This window comes from Arachis hypogaea, chromosome 17 (assembly GCF_003086295.3).
Source record: "Arachis hypogaea cultivar Tifrunner chromosome 17, arahy.Tifrunner.gnm2.J5K5, whole genome shotgun sequence".
NCBI classification, from domain to species: Eukaryota; Viridiplantae; Streptophyta; class Magnoliopsida; order Fabales; family Fabaceae; genus Arachis; species Arachis hypogaea.
The window spans coordinates 1,029,316-1,052,126 of record NC_092052.1 but is presented as its reverse complement, the minus strand read 5'-3'; the positions used below and the strand labels follow the sequence as shown (position 1 = coordinate 1,052,126).

At 32.8% G+C, this 22,811-nt stretch overlaps 4 protein-coding genes across 5 annotated transcripts; all 4 read left to right on the top strand.

Annotated features, from left to right (window-relative positions):
• The first annotated feature begins 6,416 nt into the window (after window positions 1–6,416).
• LOC112765965 (uncharacterized) lies at window positions 6,417–9,282 on the top strand. Its single transcript, XM_025811829.3, has 4 exons — window positions 6,417–6,683; window positions 6,910–6,990; window positions 8,132–8,324; window positions 8,910–9,282. Exons 2-4 carry the CDS (start codon window positions 6,937–6,939, stop codon window positions 9,038–9,040), a joined length of 378 nt encoding a protein of 125 aa, XP_025667614.1. The 5' UTR covers window positions 6,417–6,683; window positions 6,910–6,936; the 3' UTR covers window positions 9,041–9,282.
• A 149-nt stretch (window positions 9,283–9,431) lies between these two features.
• Window positions 9,432–16,183, top strand: LOC112767059 (nuclear pore complex protein NUP133). The gene is made up of 8 exons (XM_025812944.3): window positions 9,432–10,400; window positions 10,496–10,620; window positions 10,774–12,600; window positions 12,783–13,501; window positions 13,576–13,728; window positions 13,913–14,246; window positions 14,764–14,834; window positions 15,340–16,183. The coding sequence occupies exons 1-8, from the start codon at window positions 10,183–10,185 to the stop codon at window positions 15,883–15,885; spliced, it is 3,993 nt and encodes a 1,330-aa protein (XP_025668729.1). The 5' UTR covers window positions 9,432–10,182; the 3' UTR covers window positions 15,886–16,183.
• Window positions 16,184–17,049: 866 nt separating this feature from the next.
• On the top strand, window positions 17,050–20,451 carry LOC112767126 (putative calcium-transporting ATPase 13, plasma membrane-type). Of its 2 annotated transcripts, XM_025813006.3 has the most exons (3): window positions 17,069–17,609; window positions 17,691–19,760; window positions 19,869–20,451. In XM_025813006.3, the coding sequence occupies exons 1-3, from the start codon at window positions 17,334–17,336 to the stop codon at window positions 20,139–20,141; spliced, it is 2,619 nt and encodes an 872-aa protein (XP_025668791.1). In that variant the 5' UTR covers window positions 17,069–17,333; the 3' UTR covers window positions 20,142–20,451. The 2 variants fall into 2 exon arrangements, with proteins under 2 accessions (XP_025668790.1, XP_025668791.1); XM_025813005.3 differs by having other exon boundaries at window positions 17,050–17,609; window positions 17,691–20,451.
• Window positions 20,452–20,751: 300 nt separating this feature from the next.
• Window positions 20,752–22,555, top strand: LOC112767125 (chlorophyll a-b binding protein 215, chloroplastic). The gene is made up of 2 exons (XM_025813004.3): window positions 20,752–21,279; window positions 21,722–22,555. Exons 1-2 carry the CDS (start codon window positions 21,134–21,136, stop codon window positions 22,371–22,373), a joined length of 798 nt encoding a protein of 265 aa, XP_025668789.1. The 5' UTR covers window positions 20,752–21,133; the 3' UTR covers window positions 22,374–22,555.
• The last annotated feature ends 256 nt before the right edge of the window (window positions 22,556–22,811 follow it).

Sequence of the window (22,811 nt, the reverse complement as noted above, 5' to 3'; positions counted from 1 at the left end):
ATTAGGTCTCTGTACTTTTTTTCCTTTTAATTGGGTCGTTGCACCAATTTTTTTTTTAAATTAAGTCCCTCTTAACAGTAATTGGTTTAATTATATAGGGACCCAATTAAGAAAAAAAATTGGTGCAGGGGTCAAATAAAAGGAAAAAAATATAGAGACCTAATTAAAAATAAAATTTGGTACAAAAACTCAATTAAAAAAAAATATAAAAACCTAATTGAAAATTTTACTAAGGACTAACAGAGTAATTAAACTATAAATTACTTGGTTTATCAGCATACTAACCACTTTTCTAAAATATTTTTATCGATAAAAAAATATTTTATTATGAACAATGCAAATATTATCATTTTTGTCCACTATTTAGTCAGTATTTTGTCAGCAATAATTTGTTTTCATATTTAAAGAGTTTTGCACACAAAAAATATATAATTTGTGTTTATATTTATTAGAATTTGTACATATAAATCAATACAATTTATACATATATTTTTTAAAATTTACATATATAAATTAATAAAATTTATTTATTAAAAATAATTTCATATTTATACTGATTAAATAATAATAAAAAATACAAAAAAAATTGCTGATCCCAATAATTTTTCTTTTATTATTTCTAAAATGTAGAATATAAAGTACTTACTGTCTTAACTAGTAAGAAGAGTAATAAATATTCATGTCACGTGTTTCATTCTTTTTTTTCCCTTTCTCTTTGAACTATGAAATTAAATTTGATATGTTTGATGTTTTGCTGTCGTTTTCTTAATCACATCTTTCAATTTTTCATGTGTCAAGCCTATTTTCATGTTCCCAATCATCTTTCAATTCCAAATTAAAAATATGATATTTTTATTCTCCATCATGTGATAAAAATCCTTTGAATATGTTTATTGAGAAGCCATCGTTCATTAGAAGAAAAAGTTAAAATAACGTAAAATAAATATCATAGCAGAATCAAAGAGTTTTAAATTTTGATATAATAATTTTACACATTTATTATTCAATCAGATTAATACAATTTAAAAATAATTATTTTTGTTGATATAACAGTACATATTTGACAACCAATGAGTAATAGCTCAAATGGCATAGACTCTCCATACTCAATTAAGAGGTTGCGGGTTGGAGTCTCCTATCTTTCCAAATTTTCATCAATGAGTAATAGTTCAAATAGCATAGATTCCCCATATTCAATTAAGAGGTTGCGAGTTTGAGTCTCATATCTTTGGTAAAAAAAAAAAAAGAGTACATATTTGATTATATGTATTACAGTATATGGATTTTTTTTATATTCAAAATCTCTCTTTTGCAATAGTCATCAAATTTCTATTTGCATCCTTATTTTTTTCTAAAGATATAAAGATATTTATTATAAAAAAAATCCTTATTTATCTCAATATAAATTAAAAAAATGTTTTCTAACCCATTATCATGGTGGTTGACAAGGAGGACTTATTGACCATGCATCTGATCTACTTAAATGTACTTAGGAGGAGTATGATTATTTGAGTGGGTCCCAAATCTAAGATGATGATGTTGTAATGAACCAAGACATTTTGGGACCACTTTTTGGGTCTGAAATAAGTGCCTGGTTTTCTGAGTTGATGTCTAAGTCTAAGTGAACTGCTCCCTTTGTTATCTACTGCTTCTACGTGTCATTTTTTTCTTGATGTTTTCTACAACAATTAAGAGATTTATTTATAAAATTTTTAGATCCTCATCTTTGAGAAAGTAAAAAAATTTGAAAATCAGATTTTATAGTACACAAATTAAAAGGTCCATTTTATGTTGAAATAAAAAAAATTTTTTACCCTAAAATAAATTGGAGAGTCTAATTTAAACATTTAAAATTTTTTAATATAATATTTAAAAAAATTAAAATATAAAACTCAAATCTAACTCTTAGATTTGGATATTTAAAAATCACAAATTTAACCTTTAGATTTGTGCTCCCTACATGAAAAAAAAAATACATAAACTATCTACATGATTTGAAAACATCATTGAAAGTCTAATAACAAAAATAAAAAACGATCAATTCTGTAACGATAAATATTTTTTGAAGAAAATAATATTTTATGCATATTCATAAATATAATTTTTTTTAAAGGCAGACTTATTATTACTCGAGAAGAAGAGCATTCATAAATAATATTTTAGTTAATTGGTATTTAACAATTTTTTTTCATGTATTTTCCAGTCTTCACAAAGAAAGAAAAAGAAAATATTTGACTAATCAATTTCTTCTTTTCATCTTATTTTTTTCTATATGTTGCCTATTTGTAATATAACTTGTCTAATAATTGCACTCATGGAAATAAAGTTTAAGCAATTTATCTAGTTTAATTTATGGGAGTCACTCAGATAAAGATGTCAAAAATATTTTTAAATAATTAAAATTTAACACATATAATCAATTAAATTGTATTATTTTTATTAAAATTAGACAGGACAAATCAATTTAGCCGAAAAATTAATAAATTAATTTTAAATCGATCTAAATTAATATTTTTTTATAAAAAATTATTACAATATCCATATTATGAAAAATAAATGGAATACCTCTATTATATATATGTATATATATTAATTTTAAAAAACTCTAAATCCTAACTTATGAGGACCGAGAAAAAAGAGGCTAGAATTTAGAATTTTTAAAATTAATATATATAATAGGAGTATTTTAGTCATTTTTTATAATAGGAATATTGTAGTCATTTTCTATAAAAATAATATTAATTTAGATCAATTTAAAATTTGATTTACTATTTTTTCGGTCAAATTAATTTGTTTGACCTAATTTTGACAAAAATTAATACAGTTTAATCAATTATATGTGTTAAATTTTAATTATTAAAAAATATCTTTAAAAAAAAGACATTTTAGAGGTTTTTATCTGATTGGCTCCCTTAATTTATTTCTTTCTCCTCTCTTTTTTCCATATAGTTAAATATTACTATAGTCTATAGTGCAATCTTTCTATTTTCCATTTTACCCTATTGATAACATGATTTTATATAATTAGATGCAAACAAAAATTACATAAACTCAAATTCTCAAAGCATTACTAATAATAATTTGGATAAAGTATATTTTGAATTCCTAATATTTAGTTACATTTAATTTTATTTTTTATTTGTGTTAAAATTATTTTTAAATGATAATTTCGTATAAAATATTACGGATAAAAAAAATTAGAGATAATTTTGACATAAATAACAAATATTAAAAATAAAGTTGAATAAATAAAAAATATTAGTAACAAAATTAAATAAAATTAAACATATATTTTAAAAAAAATTACAAACATCAAAAACAAAAAATATACTTTCCTCTAATAATTTTATATATGAGATAATCTACATTTTAATGGTTTCTTTCTTTTTCTTTTTCACTCATACGAAGCAATATGCACTTAATTAAATCAAACCTAACCTTAGTGTTCAATGTTTTGATCAACTTGATCTAGCATTATTTGTGGCTCCACAGAACAATTTAGAACATTTTTCACACAATGTCCAAAGTATCTAGGCATATCTTCTCTATGTTAGTTCTCTTTCTCCTAACCAACTTGGATTGGTCGAGTGGTCAACTCACTCGTCCGCTTAAACAAGTGTCGAGAGTTCGAACATCATCTTATGCATGCAGCAACTCATTGGCTAACGACAGACCCCTTAAATGGAGCTCAGATACGCGACGAATTAGTTTTAGTCCTTAACCTGTCGAGTTGAAAGATACCGTTTGGTAAACAAAAAAAAAAAAGTTCTCTTTTTCCCAAAAAAACTCAAATAGACACCAAAGATTAGTAGGTCCATATAGAGAATGTATACCTAGCGAGGTAAGTTTCATCACTAGCTTATCATCAACAATCCAACATCATGTTGAGCAGCTCAAAATTTGTCCAGAAATAACATTTTAATATTTCTCACAAAAAAATATGGAGAAAAAGATAAATAAATCTCTAATTTTTTAATTCAAAAATACATAAATTTTTTTATTAATTGAAAATACAAAAAACGTTTTTGATTTTTTAAAATATGAGATAAATAAATTCTTTCATCTAAATTATATAAGGACAAATCGATCCTCTAAAAATATTTAAATGTTTCATATTTTAAAAAATAAGAGACTTTTTTATTTTTTAATTAATCAAAAACTTATTTATTTTTAAAATAAAAAATTAGAAAACTATTTATCATTTACTCCTTAATATATCGTAGTTTGGATTAGAATACACTAGTAGTCTTGATGACCTTCAATCATAGTCTGATATAAAAAGTTCTGAACAGATCGTGATTTTTTGAAAGCAAAAATGTTGTATTATTTGAAAGTAGGGAATATGTGCTATTGAAAACAAATAGCATATGTTATTGGAGATATATAAAAATGTGTTACTGAAACATATAAATTAGGTTTTTTACATAAATAAAATATAACAAATTCACATGATTTTTCTAAACAAAAATTAAATATACAAATATTCTCTTTCTATATTTATATAAATCTTGCTAGAATATTCCGTTTTAAATTTAACACAAATCGTGCTACATTAAAATTTTAAAAGTATTTATTGAATTGAAGTATTTTAAAAAACGATCCTAAATTTTTAAAATAAGTAGTTTTTAATTTATCAAACATAAAATACATTACCTCTAAAAAGATTTGTGAAACTAAGTTTTAATATATATAATATAAGACAAGCTCCCAAATTCATAACAAATTTAATATTCATTTCAAATAATATTGTTCTTCCAAACCTTGTAATAATCCATTTCATAAATGACGGAATTTTTTTTTCCTTTTAAACGAGAACTTAAAAATGGAGAGAATAACAAATTTGAAAAAAAAAAATAGAATAATACATGCTTTTGAATAATTTGGCTAAGACTTGAATAAAAACACTTTTGTTTTTGTTTTGCAATAAAGGCATTTCATCTCTAGGTTTATTTTTTTTTTATATTGGATAAAATGGTGTAATTTGCAAAAAAAAAAAATAATAAAAAAATAAAAAGAAAAAATATTATAACTAATGAAATTACCTAAATTTAGAGTTTGTCAGATTAGTTATTCTTTTTATTTTGATATTAGATTAACAATAATATTTTTTTAAATTATGATTTGCTATGATATTAATTTTAAATATGACATCGTTTAATTTAAGGTATAAAATTGAATCGTTTAAAGTTTGTTAGAGATAATTATCAAATTTGTATAAAAATTAAAGTTTTATTATTATTATTATTTTTGTTATCACTCTTATTATTTTAATTATTTTTCAAATTATATATTGTATAAATATAGTTGGTCATTTTATAATATATAATTATCTGTTCTTTCTAATTGTAAAAAAATTTAAATTTTAACTCTTATGTCATATTGAGTTATATTTTATATTAATTTTTTTAATATTAAAAGTCTCAGTAATTATTCTTTAGATACTAATGAGTCAAATGATAATTTTTATTGAATTTTTAAAAATTATTTAATATTTTATTTTAAATTCATAAGTTTATAAAAATATAGATTTTATGAAATTTGAATTAAAAACAAAATTTGAATTTCTATTTCTATTCGTTTTGATTTTTTTGATATTTTATTTAAGTTTAAACGACAATATTTTCTTATTAACATGCATTTATATTTTAAAGTTAATATATATTAACTTATAAATAGTAAATTGAAACAAATAATTTTAATTTTTATTGTTTCTTATTAATTCGAATCATATTGATTTGATTTAATATTATAATATATAATTTGAATTTAACTAATTCGATCTATATAGGTATATATACAAGAATACGTATGTAACGTTTCTGATTTTAAAACTTTCATATAATATTAATTAGTGTTTGGTTTAATAATGTATTTTATCATAATATTAACTTAAATCACTCTTAAGTCTTAACAGTATAATATGAAAAAAAGTTAGCCCATTAATTACACCAATTTTATCTTCATATTTAAAAAAAAAAATCTGCATATAGATTTTGAAGTCAACTTACTAGAGCTAATGAATTTACTTTTTACCCGTAGGCCGTACGTACAAAAAATAGTAGAATGTAGTAGCTACTACCTATGCGTAGTTGTAATAGTAACTTGACGAAACTGATATTAATAAAATATTCTCATCAAAATTCAAAGAGAAAAATTTAAAATAGTCATAAATAAAATTTTTGACAAAAAAAATTAATTTAGTTTTTAATAATTATTTTAAAAAAACAATAAAATTTTTATACTAAAAAATAATTATTTTTTTTATATAAGAGTTAATCTATTTCAAAAAAAATATTAAAGATCAGATTAAATATTTTTTTTAGAAGATCTCGTTATCCTTTTGAGATAATTGTCAAGTCAGATAAATATTCAGTCGAATTCAAAAGAAAGAAAGAGGTTGATATTGGCATGGAGCTGAGTGTCACACTTGGCGCGTGTCTTAACTCACCCCATGCTCTCGCGTGGACTCCATCTACCACGTTAACATGCATTTCTGAGCTCAAACAAAAAAAAAGAAAGCTTGGTTCCCATTTCTCTCTCTTTCTCTCTCAACTCTTCACTTTCATTTCTTTCTCTCTGTCTTCTTCTCCTTCTCCAAACCTATAATTTCTTTCTTTCTTTCTTTCTTTTTTATCCTTTCCTTTTTTATAATTCTAACCGTGTTTTCTCAGTTGCCTAAAGTGGTAAGCTTATATATTCTCTCTAATTTTGATATTTAATTCTGATTTTTCTCGTTTAGTTTTCCCCGCAAAATTAATTACTTGAGATCTTGCGATTTTCAGCTTCCATTTTAGCTGCTTTATCTGATCTTTTTCCTTGTTAGTTATACCTTTTTATCTTTATATGAATTTTCTCGCTCTTGTTATTGTTTGTGATGGTTTCTGATTATGTGTTTGGTGCTCTGTTTAGGTGATTTGGGGAACTTTGATTTGGGAAATGAACAAGGGACAGTCACCGGAGCCTCTAGATTTCTTCATCTGGACTGTTGAGGTTATTCATTTCTTCAATTACACTCACTCACTTGATTTATTTATTTCAATTATTGTTTATATTTACCTCAAGTTTTAAGAATAAAAAATAAATAAATATTGCCTTTTGATACTGTTTTTTCATAAGTTGTATTTTTTTAACATGTAGTTAGATCTATGTGACGTTCAATTTAACTAAATTATGGGTGGATGAGCTAATTTGCTCTAAGTCTCTAATCTCTAAGGTAGTCTTGGTTGTGACTTAAGGAACTTGTGTTTGAATTTGATACCAATGATGTTATTAGAAGTAAGATTAACAATTTAGCATACCATTTCTTGTGTATCGCTGTTCCCTTTCTGTCTCTTTTTCAATTCGGAAATTCAGATAAATTTGAAGTAGGAAAACTGTGTTCTTAATGAGAAGCCAGGCTTTTGCTAATTAAGCTTTTGATACTGTAAGAAATGTTTGTATTGGCATGTATCTGCTTTGTTCGATTAATTTGTGTAAGGAAATTTTGTTCAATTCTTCAGTTTGATATTTCATAGTGTGAGGGATTATATGATATTTTTCTCTACAAAGCATCAAAGTACTGTCCAAATATTTGGTCATGCTGAATGCTTATACCTTTTCCCAAACAGATTTATGGGAATAAATCTTCATTTTGATGATTTTCAGCTCTTTTAAATCTGTTGTTCTGATTTTTGCTCTCAGTAGGATCAGGGCAAGCTTAGGCTTCGTGCTTGTGAGTTGTGACTGGTTGCGTTGTTAAGTAGGTTGTTAGAGCTATAAAATCATTTTATAGTTTGAACTTGTCTGATGTTGCATTAAGCATATCAAGATCATGATGTTGCAGCATTAATTGTTGGCTGGTGCTTTGTGCTAGTTATAAAGTTGGCAACATAATGTCGTATTGTTATTAATCACTTCTATAATGCAGCAAGCTCACGAAGGGGTATATATATTCATGTATGTTAACTGTATTGGGAATTGTTCACTTTACAAGAGAGTTTTGTTGAAGCAGACCTAAGCTTCATGAATACCTTTTTCTTCTTCTTCTATCTTGAGCTGGTGTAAAAATCTATGATGTAGGTCATTGGCAGTTATAAATTTAATTGACTAACAGCAAGTTCTCTAGCTGATCCTTTTTAGTCTGGTTTATCAGGATGTTGGCTTGTGGCTGGAGACTATAAATCTTGGCAGTTACCGCCAAACTTTTAAAGAACATGGTGTTAATGGCGAATACTTGGAAGGAATGTCTATGTTCACAACTGAGCAGATCCTTCGTTTCATAAGACGCTGCCACATGAGGTGGGGAGACTTCATTACATTGTGCAAGGAATTGAGACGGATTAAAGGTATTCAACCCATCTCTTTCAAACAGTACACATACAAACACGTGAAAATGAAATCTCTTTTTTCTTGTTTCCTCCTTTTGCTCATCACGTAGATAAGGCTTGGTCGTCTTTGTTGCAATCATTTGTTTCACACCATTTGAACAGTCTAAGGAAACATGATCATGCTAGAGTTAAAGATCAATGGATATCTTGCAATCAATGTTCAATAGGGTCTAATCATATCAGATAATTTTCTTAGCTAAGTAATATTCAAATGACAGTTTCTTTGCAGCAATCCTCCATAGATGTGACAACTGACAACTATGTTCTGATTTGTTGGTTCAAAAGTCTGACCATGTGAAGCTCATTAGTTAAAACATCCTTTCCTTAAGCATATGATATGTTTATATATAAGGAGACATGAAATGTGCATATCCTTCTGTATCATTGTCTTGTACTCTGACTTTTTCTTAAAAGATGATGTTGTTGTTATCGCAACGTTAAAATAGGAAGATGATGAAAATCTTAAGATCAGCAAGATGTTGTGGGTAAATGAACAAATATCCGCATCTGTTATGTGCTGCTAACTTGTACATATTTCTGTAGTGGCTTGTCTGAAAGGGGAGCAAAAGGTGCGGCGGCCGTGGTGGGCACCGGCATGCCTATCCACAGTGTTCTTAAAAGTTGCAAAATCCAACAGACAATCAAGAGTGGTTTCTTTGAAGCTGGAGCCATAGATGCAACACAACCACTGCCATGCGTGTACTTATAGCAATTTTCTTTTTGCCTAGAGCACAGAAGGTAGGAATTCACTTTTTTTGGTTTAGCCTTTTTTTTTTTTTCATGATTCCACAAGGTGTATGTTTCTTTTCTGGAGAACGAGGTCCTTGTGTAATGATTTATGGTGCTGTGTAATTATGTATTCTCTCATATTATATGAACGAAAAATACTATATATGCCTTTACTCTTCAAGTTCAATTACTCTTTTGTCATGTACCCGCAAATGAAAAAAAAAAAAAAAAAAAGAGAAAAACTCCTTTGTCACCAACTTTATAGTTTGTGTGAGATCCAAGAGTCACTGGCCATGTCCCATGTTCATTCCCAATTGCTTATACATTTCCGAAGGCCAAAATATATTGTGGATTGTTATCTTTATACCGAGTTAATCTCTTGTTATCTTCCTGAAGATACGGATTTATACAGAATTGATCAATATCACAGTTTTCTTTTCGGAATTTTTTCTTTCTTTTTTGACGTTATCTTTTGCAAATTAATATAAAGCTAACAACTACGTCAGCGGGTGAAAACTCAGGTACACTCAACTCACGTGAAGTTGATAGTTGAGAGTCGTTAAATGATTTGATTAAATTTTCATCTAATGACAAAAAAAGGTTTGACTATGTGTTACGCAAAGATAAATTTTTAGGAAAATGTTCCTTGATCTTTAAATTTTTAGTTTTTAGTGAGTCTTTTAATTTAAATAATATTATTTAATTAATTTAAATATTTATTTTTATAGGAAGTTATTTATTTTTTATAGAAATATACTTGTTTTTTAGTTTTTTTTTTCTAAAGGTTGAATAATGGACAATTTTTAAAGATATTAAATATAAATATGCAAAACAACCAAATTATTATTATTTTTTACTCTTCGCTATTTTTTTTTTAAATAAATGTACTTTTGAAAATTTAAACCTGCATTATGATTTCATTTGAACAAGGGCTCTTCTCAATTTGTGTTTACTTTCGTCTCTGCATAGTCGTTTCCCTCTTCCGATTCAAATGCTGTCTCCTTTGAGTCTGTGACTGTAAGTGTGGAAGTAAGCCTAAACCTCCCACTCCGCTCATAAACCCTAACACGTGGCGCATCCTTAACGAATGTTTTCCTCAGCACCCAAAAAAAAGAACACCAATGCTACTCCACTCCGAGATCACGGTGGTGGTGCTGCCGCCGCCGCCGCCAACCTCTTCCATTCTCCGGCAACACCTCAGTCTCGACAAAGAAGCTCCTTCATCTTCAACGAAAACGCCGTCCCTAACCGCCCTTCTACCGGCACTCCCGCTCCCTGGGCTCCTCGTTTATCCGTCCTCGCCAGGTAACCTTCTCTCACCTTCATTTCATTTTACCTTCTAACGCTCATTTTCAGCTAAAATCGCGTTCTGCTTCTCCATTTTTTGTTTGTTTGTTTAGGGTTCCTCAAGTTGATAGAAGTGGAAAAGGTGATGACACAGATCCAATTAAGCCGGTTTTCGTTGCGGAGTTTCCTCAATTGGTTCGCGATGAGCAAGCTACCTTGCTTCACAAACGAGTTTCTGGTGACAGCGGATTTCGAATTTCTTTTAATTTATTGCATTAGTGTTTGTTTTTTCTTGTGTGGTATTGGTATCTCTAATGATTTGTTCAGATTCAAAGAGAAAAAAAAAATCTGAAGATTTGATGTTTGAGGTGTTCTGTGACTTGTGCTGCAGTTGAAGGTTTAGGGTCTGGTGGGATCGACAAAGACACATCCCTTGCTTGGATTACTTGTGGGAATAGGGTCTTCATTTGGAGTTACTTGTCGCCGGCATCGGGGATGAGATGTGTTGTTCTTGAGATTCCCTCGAAAGTTTTGGAGGACAGCGACACTGGCAAAAGTGATGCTGGGAGCTGGTTGCTTTGTGTTGTTAATTGTGATGACACGTCTAAGGGGATGAATAAAGTTCCTAAGCATTGCAGTTCTGCTGCTGTTATTATGTGTAATTGGAAAACTCGGGCTGTTATTTACTGGCCTGATATATATTCTGAATCACACAAGCCAGTCATTAGCGTTGCATCATCTGATGAGTTGGAGACTGTTTTGACTCCTGATAGGAGAAGTTCCTTTGGCAAGCAGCGGCGACAAAGTAAGGTGGGTGGTAGCTTGAATGGATTGCACACTTTCAACTCTTTGATTGCTTCTGTGGTTCCTGGTTGTAAGTTTGTGTGTGTTGCTCTTGCATGTAGCTCAAATGGTGAGCTTTGGCAGTTTCACTGTGGTCCAGATGGCATTCGTCGAAGGAAAGTATATGAAAATGTTACGCGTTCACCTCAGCATGGAGGTGAATCAGGTCAAAATGTGAGCAACAAATGGTATCCAAGGTCATTGACGTGGCGTTTTCCACATCATTCTCCTAAGGAATCAAATCGGCAATTCTTCCTATTGACAGACCATGAGATACAGTGTTTTAAGGTAGAACTCAGTTCTGATATGCATGTTTCAAAGCTTTGGTCCCAGGAAATTGTTGGAACAGATGCTGAAGTTGGCATTAAGAAAGATCTTGCTGGTCAAAAGAAAATCTGGCCTCTTGATGTGCAGGTGGATGATCATGGAAAAGTGATCACCATTCTTGTTGTAACCTTATGTAATGATCGGATTAGCAGTTCAAGCTACATGCAGTATTCTATTCTAACCCTGCAATATAAATCTGGGTTGGATTCTGAGACTACAAATGACAGGATTTTGGAGAAAAAGTCCCCAATGGAGGTGATAATCCCAAAAGCTAGATATGAAGATGAAGATTTCTTGTTTTCCATGAGGCTTAGAGTTGGAGGCAAGCCTTCGGGGTCTACGGTCGTAATATCTGGGGATGGAACAGCAACAGTTTCCCATTATCATAGAAACTTAACTCGCCTCTACAAATTTGATTTACCCTATGATGCTGGAAAGGTACTAGATGCCTCAGTTCTTCCTTCTGCAGATGATTATGAAGAAGGTGCCTGGGTTGTATTAACAGAGAAAGCAGGAATATGGGCAATACCAGAGAAGGCTGTCATACTTGGTGGAGTAGAACCACCTGAGCGGAGTCTATCACGGAAAGGAAGTTCAAATGAAAGATCTGCCCAAGAAGAGATAAGAAATCTTACAGTTGCAGGTAATTTTGCTCCCAGAAGGGCTAGCTCTGAAGCATGGGGTACTGGAGACAGACAGAGGGCTGTTTTAAGTGGGGTTGCACGTCGAACTGCACAAGATGAAGAATCAGAAGCTTTACTAAATCTTCTTTTCAATGATTTTTTATCATCTGGGCAGGTTGACAGGGCACTTGAAAAGCTGGAAACTTCTGGTTCATTTCAAAGGGATGGAGAAACAAATGTTTTTGTGCGGACTAGCAAATCAATCATTGACACCTTAGCTAAACACTGGACAACAACCAGAGGAGCTGAGATTTTGGCTATGGCAGTTGTTTCCACCCAACTCTTGGAAAAGCAGCAGAAACATCAAAAGTTCCTTCAGTTTCTTGCATTATCCAAGTGCCATGAGGAGCTGTGTTCTAGACAGAGTATGATCAAAAGTTCCTTCCCTTTCCCAGCTTTTTTTTTTCCCTTTTTTTTCAAAAACTGATTAAATGTGTTAGGTGGTAAAATAACTTGTTTTAGGTTTAGCAAAATGGAATAAAAACAGTACATATTGAACAACAGGTGAACATGTCATGACTAAATTTTATATATATTATTTTGCCAGGACACGCATTGCAAATTATATTGGAACATGGTGAAAAGCTATCTGCAATGATTCAGCTTAGGGAACTGCAAAATATGATTAGCCAGAATCGTTCAGCTAGTGTTAACTCCTTGGGTTCTAGTTCGGATATACAGATGTCAGGTGCTCTTTGGGACCTGATACAATTGGTTGGTGAGAGAGCTCGGCGTAATACTGTCCTTCTGATGGATAGAGATAATGCTGAAGTATTCTACAGTAAGGTTTCAGATCTTGAAGATTTCTTTTACTGCTTAGATGCAGAAATAGAATATGTTATAAGACCAGAACACCCGTTTGAAATCCAGTTTCAGAGGGCATGTGAACTCTCAAATGCATGTGTTACCATAATTACGACATGCTTAAACTATAAGAATGAGAATCATCTATGGTATCCACCTCCTGAAGGTTTAACACCTTGGTATTGTCAACCTGTTGTACGTAAGGGTATTTGGAGTGGTGCTTCTGTTCTGCTTCGGTTGTTAAGTGAAATATCTGGACTTGATAAATCATCAAAATTAGATTTGTATAGTCATTTAGAAGCTCTAGCTGAAGTGCTACTTGAGGCATATTCAGGTGCTGTTACAGCTAAAATTGAGTGTGGAGAAGAACATAAAGGTCTATTAAATGAATATTGGGAGAGGCGGGATGCACTTCTTGAATCTCTTTATCAACAGGTTAAAGAATTTGAGGCTACCTATAAGGTTAGTACTCTTTTGCTTACCTTGCAATTCTTGCTTGGAATACGAGTATATTGTTCACTTGGTTACGTTCCCAGGATTCAATTGAAGGATCCGAAGGGATGACTGGAGATGCAATTTTGAAGATTATGTCACATCTGCTATCAATTGCTAAACGTCATGGATGCTACAAAGTTATGTGGACAATATGCTGTGATGTAAATGATTCAGAATTGCTGAGAAATATTATGGTATGAGTACGATTTTATCCTTTGTTTGTTTTTTTCCCCAGACATTTCCAATGATGATGATTGTATTGTAGCAACCAAAGGTTTATATGTAACGTGTTTCCAGTTTTATTGGAAGGACATTCTTGATTAGTATTGATGTTATTTTAACCTCATCCTCCCCCAATAATGTTTCTGTGGTTTGCAGCATGAGAGCTTGGGTCCTGATGGGGGTTTTAGTTACTATGTCTTTAAGAAACTTCATGAAAGCAGACAATTCTCTGAGCTCTTGAGGCTTGGTGAAGAATTTCCAGAGGAACTGTCTGTTTTCTTAAAAGAGCATTCAGATCTTCTTTGGCTTCATGATTTGTTCCTTCATCAATATTCGTCTGCTTCAGAAACACTTCATGAATTGGCTCTAGCACAAAATGTTCAATCTACCTCAGTTGCTGAAGAAGGAGAACAAGAGTATTTGAAGTTGAATCTAAAACTAAGTGACAGAAAGAATCTTTTATATCTCTCAAAGATAGCTGCCTTTGCAGGTATTGCCACCGTGTAGCTTTTTCTTAGATATTTTCCAACTGCGAGCTTATTAACTGTTCACCCTCAGGTGTTCAAGTTAAGCAACATTTTCACACTCATATCATTCATCTAGCCATTTTGTCTGTGATTCATTTCCTCATATCTTGTATGCATTCAGCCTGTTTTTTAGGGAAAAACATTCTTTAAAATGAGAAACATGGTAAAGGGAGAAACTGAGGGTTTAATCATCATTAATTTTGTAACTTCCATCATTTGAGTCCCATTATCTTGATTTAATGGTGATTAAATTCTCACTTTACCAACTTTTTCACTTTAAAGGAATTCAATCCTTTTTTAGAACACTGGAAAAGAATTTGTTTGTTTTTCAGAACTACTTTTCTTTTCTTTTTTTTTTTATTTGTTTCCCTATCTGTTAATGTTTTAAATGGTTGTTTTAAAGCTAACTGCCTTAACTTTTTGGACGATGCCTGCTAAATTATATTTGTGATAAGTAAAATTCCCTTGCCTGTCCAACAGCTGGTAGAGATGCTGGTACTCAAGTGAAGGTGGACCGCATTGAGGCTGATTTGAAGATCCTAAAATTACAGGTAGAAATAAGGTTTTTAAATCAATTGTCAATTTCAAAATGAAATTCCTGAAAATTTTCTTGAGTTGCTTTTGTCATGAACATTACACGTGAATAAAATTAAATCACCTTTCTCTGTTTGCATGATAACTTTTTAAGGTTGTGTTTGAATAAATCTGAAGTATGAGATCTAAGCTGCTAAGTTAAAGAGTAAACACACAATTTGAGAAGATAAAAAAAATTTGGAGCTAATCTAAAGTTTCTTCAGTTCAAAAGGAACGGAAAGTAACAGGTGGCTGCGCAATGATTTTGCATGCTTTGATTAATTTCCGAATGATGTGTTTGGTGACAAAATTGTCTGAATAACAATGTTGAAAAGTAGTTTAACGTTTCCCTATATGTGGCTCCTGAGATACGAAACTGATATTTTCTGTGTTTTCATGAGAACTTATTGCACTATGCACCAAAAATAAGCCGCACCTCACTCTTTTAAGCGTCCTTTTCATACACTTTTGCTTGACCTGCAGGAGCAAGTAATGGAAGGATTCCGTTCGATTAAAGATAATCAACTTGTTGAACACCAGCTGCATCATCCAGAAGACTTGATTAAGTTGTGCCTGGAAGGCGAAGGGCGAGAATTCTCGCTGTGGGCCTTTGATGTGTTTGCATGGACCAGTGCCTCATTTCGCAAGGTATACAGAAGGCTTTTGGAAGATTGCTGGAGAAAAGCTGCTAGTCAAGATGATTGGAGTAAACTCCATGATTCATACATAGTTGAAGGATGGAGTGATGAGGAAACCCTGCAGAACTTGAAGAGTACCATACTGTTCCAGGCTTCAAGCAGGTGTTATGGACCTGGAGCTGCAACTTTCGAAGAAGGGTTCGACCAAGTATTGCCCTTGAGACAAGAAAATATGGAGACTCCTGGGGATACAAGTTCTTCAGTTGAAGCAATATTGATGCAACACAAGGATTTCCCCGTTGCAGGCAAGCTTATGCTAATGGCAATCATGTTGGGTTGTGAGGAAGGTGGTGATACCACATACGAAGAAGGGCCTTCCCCTATGGAATAGTGTATTACAATCTAGTGTAGGTAGCATGACATGTGAAATGCAGCTTTTGTTTCGTTCCCCTTTAACCATTACATTGCATTTCACATTCACAATGGCTGATAACGATAATGGTCCTCATAGGAGTCGTGAGCCAATATTAAAAGAGAAATGTTTCTTTTACTTCATTTCTACTTACCATTGCTGCTCCTTACAACTTGTTTTGCGGGAACAAAACGTTGCGTGTGCTTTTTTTTTTTTGATGTAAAAATTGTATAATGAAAATGGCTCGACGCTAATTGAATTAGGTTGGGTTAGGCGACATCTTTTTCATTTTTTTTGGTTGATCTAATGCCGTTGTTTTTTAAATTTATTTTTCTTACGGGCACACCCTTCAGAACACAGTTACACAGACTTCGTTGTATCACAAAGACACATATAGTAACTGTCTAACTGATAAAACTGACACATTAGTACATTACAGTATAGTAGTATACTGTAGCTCATTTTTTAACTAATGAATATAGGAAGAGTTTCAAGTGTATCGAGAACATCAGTGTTCTAATTATTTTAACTGTTAATTTGAATTATAAAAAATATATATAATATATATTAATTAAAATTAACGATTAAAACAACTAGAACATGGATATTCTCGGGTACACCTGATAACTTTCCTATACTATAAGTAGAAGTTAACAACTAGCTCAAAATTTTAAGTTTTTCATGTCAATAAAAATCAAGCCATCAATATTTAATTGGGACAAAATTAGTCAATTTTATAAACCACACCATACCCGGATTGCTCACTCGCTCTTTTATTAATTTTGAATTATCAATTCGACTTTCCAGTGTTTCGCATGCCGTAAACCCATAATATAGCTCAAGTCTCATGATATTAATTATTATGAGGAAGAAATAATAAAAGTTAGGTAAAGGAAAGATGTATCATGTATGAGGAAATTTGGGCCAAATTTCCAAACTCCACTGGCCGGCAATGCACTGCCCGCAAAAGTCAGTTAGTGTAGTATTTTGTGATTGTGAGTGCAGTACTTTTCCAGCCGCCCCGCGTAAAGGTGGACACGTGGCAGCTATCTAGAAGTGCCCGAATAAAATATTAGTAAAAAAACTAAAAATCAAACCCATGCGTAGAGTTTAATGTCTACCTTGTAAATTCTATTGCAATTTCAAGCTTTTTAAGTAAAAATAAAAAAATAGCATTTATACACTTAATTTTTATATATAAATATAGGACCATTCTCTTGTTTTCCTACTCAGTAATCAATACTCAACTAACCAAAATGATTTGGTTTGTGCATTGAAAGATAGGATCTTAGATTCTTCAGATATTCTTCATGCTCTCTTTATTTAGCCTTTTCTCTCCATAAATGAACAAGGAACCAACCATTCATTCTTGTTCCTATTCTGATCCTCAGTTACCTTACAAAACTACCAACTAACTAACTGCAAGCATGTCTGGTGATGATGATGTTGTTGTTGGTGCCAACATTAATAATCTTGGTGCTAGCTTACTCATAACTAGCAGCAGGTACATCAAGATTTGGCATAGAACCACCAAATACATTGGAATTCTCATTTATCTCAAGAAATCAACACCATACACTGCATTGCCTCCTGCTAGATCCAAATCATACCATGAAATTGAGATTGCCTCTGATGATGATCAAGAGGAGAAAGTAGAGCATGATGGCCCTCTTTGTTCACCACTTTCTGATCAACACACTGAGGTATCAATCTATACATTACTATTTGGATGTTACTTTTCTTATAGTAGTGTTATGTGAACAGTTTGGTTGTATGATGAACAGGAGGGCCTTATTGGCAATGGGAACTATAAGGTGTTGCCAGGGCATGATGGAACAAGCTTCACCAAGTGTTTGTGGAATTGCTTCAAACGCAACAATTATGCAATTTCAGTGCTGTTATGCTCAGCTGGTTTGTCCTTTGCCACAGAGTTCAAGCAGGAGGGACCTAAATATGGTTGGCATGATGGTGTTGCCATAGTAATTGCTGTTATCCTGATTGTTGCATTCCCTTCCATAACAAACTATTGGAGCGAAAGGAAGATGATGAAACTGTCAAAGAGAAAGGAGAAAATGATATTCACAGTTGAAAGGGAGGGCTTGTTGGAGAGGCGAATCGAGAAACCAATCTGTTACATTGACAAATTTGTTCTTTTGGTCTCAGTATCCGTTGCTCTTGTGGTGCTTATTCGCCTGATCTGCAAATCGAATGGGGACAGTGGTGATTTGCCAGAGCTTAAGGGGAATGTCTCAGTTGGTTTGGTGATGGAAGTTCTTCAGAGAACCTTTTTGAGGCCATATGGAAGGATTTCCATCTTAGCAGGTCTTGTTACTGTTGTAGTACTATGTGTGCAACATGGAGTGCCACTTATGGTTACAGTTTCTCTCTATTACCAGAAGGTAGTGTCCAGAAAAGATGCAGTCATAAATGGTTTATCAGCTTGTACAACAATGGGGCTAGTTACTGTCATCTGCATTGATGTATCTGGTGGATTGACATCCGAGCTGATGAAGGTTAGCAGAGTTTGGATGGGGGAGAAAGATATTAGCAAGGTTGAGGAATCAGAAGTTAATCAAGTTGTTCTCAGTATGCTTCAACAAGGAGTTGTTTTATCTGTGGCACCAGAGCTTCAGCTTTCTCCAATATCAAGTTCACTTATTTCATGGGCTGAAACAACATCGGGAATGAATAGAGAGTATTTTACAACAAAATTTGACACTCTAAAGCACAGAAAACTGGATTCTGACAAAGAAGGCAGTGGAGTTTTGTTGAAAAATGTTGGGGAGAATGATCAAAATCTGCACTTGCACTGGAGCGGTGATGCATCCACGGTATTGGATATGTGTTCACTATACTATGATAGCAAAGGGGAATGCCACACCATAGGGAATCAGAAAATCAAATTTGAAGAAGTGATTAAGGAGATGGAAAATAGTGGTCTGAAGCCAATTGCATTTGCTCATAAACAAACTACGGTGCAAGAACTTGAACAAGATGAATTGATATTGTTAGGATTGATGGGTCTCGAAGGAACATGTCAAGAATCCAGAAAACTAGCAATGGAAGAGCTCAGAGAAGCTGGATTAAAGATCATACTGGTCTCAGAGGATGCAATTCTGGTAGTGAATGACATAGCTCAGGAACTAGGATTTGAATTGACAGTAGATGACATTTTCCTTGAAGGAAAAGTACTTCAAGATTTGAATGGAAGTGCTAGATTGGATAAGGTGGACCTGGCCCTTATAATGGGAAGTTTTTGCCTTGAAGACAAGATTCTCATGGTACAGTGCTTTCAAGAAAAGGGTCATGTGGTTGCATTTGTTGGAAAAGGGACAAGTAGCCATAGTTCAGTTCTGCAAGTAGCTGATGTAGGCATAATCCATGATTCTCTAGGCACAGTAGTGGACACAGATAGTTCTGGAATAACCATCAGATGTTTCAATGCATTGAAACCAATTGTTATGGCTGGTAGAAATAACTACAGAAACATTCAGAAGTTCATTCAACTTCAACTCACCTTTAGCATATCAGGTTCACTCATAACCTTGATTACTACAATCTCCACAGGAGAATCACCCTTAACAGCATTCCAATTTATTTGGGTGAATTTTGTAATGTGCCTTCTTGGTGGCCTAATGATGATAATGGAGTTGAGTTGTGAGGAAAAGCTTCTTGCTATTCAATCATCAAGAAGGAGTCAATCAGTTATAACAAGAGAGATCTTGAAGAGCATAGCTGTTCAGGTTTTGTACCAGACTTGGGTATCGATGATGCTCAAATTCAGTGGCCATAGAACTAATGAAGAGAAAGAAGTTAGGAAAACCATGATCTTCAACTCATTCCTATTTTGCCAGGTCTTCAATCTACTCAACACCATGAATTTGTTGAAAAAGCAAGTTGTCAAAGTTGTTCTGAAAAGCTACTTTTTCTTGGTGGCTTTAGCTTTTTGCATTCTTGTGCAGGTGCTGATGATTGAGTATGCAAAATGCCTAGCATATTGCATGAGGCTGAATGTTCCACACTGGGCTATCTGTGTCCTTGTTGGTTTCTCTTCATGTGCATTTGAATGGATCCTGAAGAATCTAGTAGTGATTCTTAGCACCAATAATGCTTCAGAAACAAGTACTTCTCCCTCTGGATTGTTTAATTGGTCACGTTGGTTTTATCTCCCTTTGGGATTTCCGTTTCTGATGTTGCTTTTCTTCCCTGACCAAATGAAACAGATACTTAGATAGTGGATGAACTTAACATGTTCATGTGTAGCATTGTAACACACCACTTCAGTAATTTATAGTTCTAGGTAGTACCTTTGTGTATAGTTTTTCACTTTTTGTGTGTATAATAATTCATTTGCAGATTGCAATTTAGTCTCTAAAATGCAACCTGCACTTGTATGTGTAGAATAACGCCCTTGTAGGTGCTACCATTGTGTGTATTATTCATTATTCATATTCATTCCATCCATCACACTTCATGTGATTGTGATTGTGATTTGTGAATGTGCAAGTACAATAAATTTCTGTAGAAAATCTTGATTCTGTTAAATCTTCTTTGTATATGATGACTCTCTTATAGTTGTGTTCCTTGGCTTTTTGATGCATCCAGCATGTAAAACAAAATAAATAAAGGAAAAAAGAAGAAGAAAATAGCTATCTAAAGTCTAAACTAAAGTTAAATATTCTCAGCAAATGAAGTTGTTAAGGCCATTAAACATTTTTTTTTTCTTTTCTTTTGGGTCTTGTAAATTGTAATTCTTACTTCTGAAAAACCTAATTTTGGAATGTAGCAAAGATGATCTAACACCTTGTGACTTGAGGCTGAGGTGTTCACAACAAGCCTGTCTCTTTTTGTTCCTTTCAGTTAAAAAAATATATAAAAAAAATAAAGATGTGATGGGCAATATTTTAGTGTAATATTCGCCCAATCCAAATCCAATCCCTTTTACTAAGCATAGCTTTTAATTGGTGCACCAAATTTGTGTGGCTTAGATTGACCCTCTTGAAAACATCTGAGCAAGAAGATCTTTGCATCCACGTGGCAGAAGGAGAGACACATTGCCATCACAAAATATCAGCTTGGGAATCTACATGCAACTCAACAACCAATTAGAAGCTGCTGAGTTGTGCATATCCTCATCCACCACCCTTCTATAAACCTTTCTACTCTCAACCTTCACTCTCCACAACAACAAGAAAAGAAAACAAAAAAAAAAAATCATAACATAACCATGGCCACCTCTGCCATCCAGCAATCTGCATTCACCGGCCAAACTGCCTTGAAGCAAGGAAATGAACTTCTCCGCAAGATTGGTGGCGCCGGCAAAGGCCGCATTAACATGCGTCGTACCGTGAAGAGTACCCCTCAAAGCATTTGGTAACAACTAAAACTTGTTTGCAAATTAAACATTATACTTGGCACTAGTTTGTTAGTTAGTTAGTTACTTTATTCAAAATATTTGTAACATTTTTCTGTTTCATATCAGAAAACTTTATATAATATATTATATACAATGTTATGTGTATTGTCTCATGATATAGTCACAATATGGTTGTTGTTATAAGGGTCAAGAGGTGAATCTATACCTATGCATGATAAAATAACAGAAAATAACTACCCTATCTATTATGTAATCATGTAACTTTTCATGTTGTAATATTTCTCAATAGTCACAAAAATATTTATATTGAAAATGTATAAAATAATACATGTATAAGTACACAAAAAATACACTGATTTAGTAGCTGATTTTTGAAATAGAACATTTTGTTTAACAGGCTAATTTGCTTAAGAATCTAACTTTGATGTCCCTGTTAAGGTATGGACCTGACCGTCCCAAGTACTTGGGTCCATTCTCCGACCAAATCCCCTCATACTTGACCGGAGAATTCCCCGGTGACTACGGATGGGACACTGCCGGATTATCTGCAGACCCAGAGACCTTTGCAAGGAACCGTGAGCTGGAAGTGATTCACAGCAGATGGGCCATGCTTGGTGCACTTGGATGCACATTCCCAGAAATCCTTGAAAAGAATGGTGTCAAGTTTGGTGAGGCTGTTTGGTTCAAGGCTGGAGCACAGATCTTCTCAGAGGGTGGCCTTGACTACTTGGGGAACCCGAATTTGATCCATGCTCAGAGCATTCTTGCAATCTGGGCTGTCCAGGTTGTGCTCATGGGATTTGTTGAAGGCTACAGAGTTGGTGGAGGGCCTCTTGGTGAAGGACTAGACCCAATTTACCCTGGTGGTGCCTTTGATCCTCTTGGTTTGGCCGATGACCCCGAAGCATTCGCCGAGTTGAAGGTGAAGGAACTCAAGAATGGCCGGTTGGCTATGTTCTCCATGTTTGGTTTCTTTGTTCAGGCCATTGTTACTGGCAAGGGACCTATTCAGAACCTGTTTGACCATGTTGCTGACCCTGTTGCCAACAATGCTTGGGCTTATGCCACTAACTTTGTCCCTGGACAATAAATGAGGATAACTTGTGTCTGTTATGCTGAAATCTTCTGCTAGTTCTCATTGACATTGATGTAATTATGAGCAGAAGAATCTGTATGATGAGAACAATGATATATTAGATATGTCAGCTCTTATGCATGGTTTTGTAATACTGATTGGAATGTGTTAGTTTACATGGTTTCTACTTTTTCAAATAACATCCTCCTCATATGTGAATAACTTTCAAGGACTCCTAAAAGTGATAATTACACAAAAACCTGACTAAATTTAGAGTTTTAAGCTATTAAACTTCCTTTTCTGTGTTTTATAGTTAAATGGCTATCAGTTCTACACAAAGAAAATGACAAGGGAAGAATATCATCTTTAAGAATGTCATATTTTAAGAACTTAAATATGTTCATTTTTATAATATAATTAACATAATTGAAAGAGATCCTGTTAATATATAAT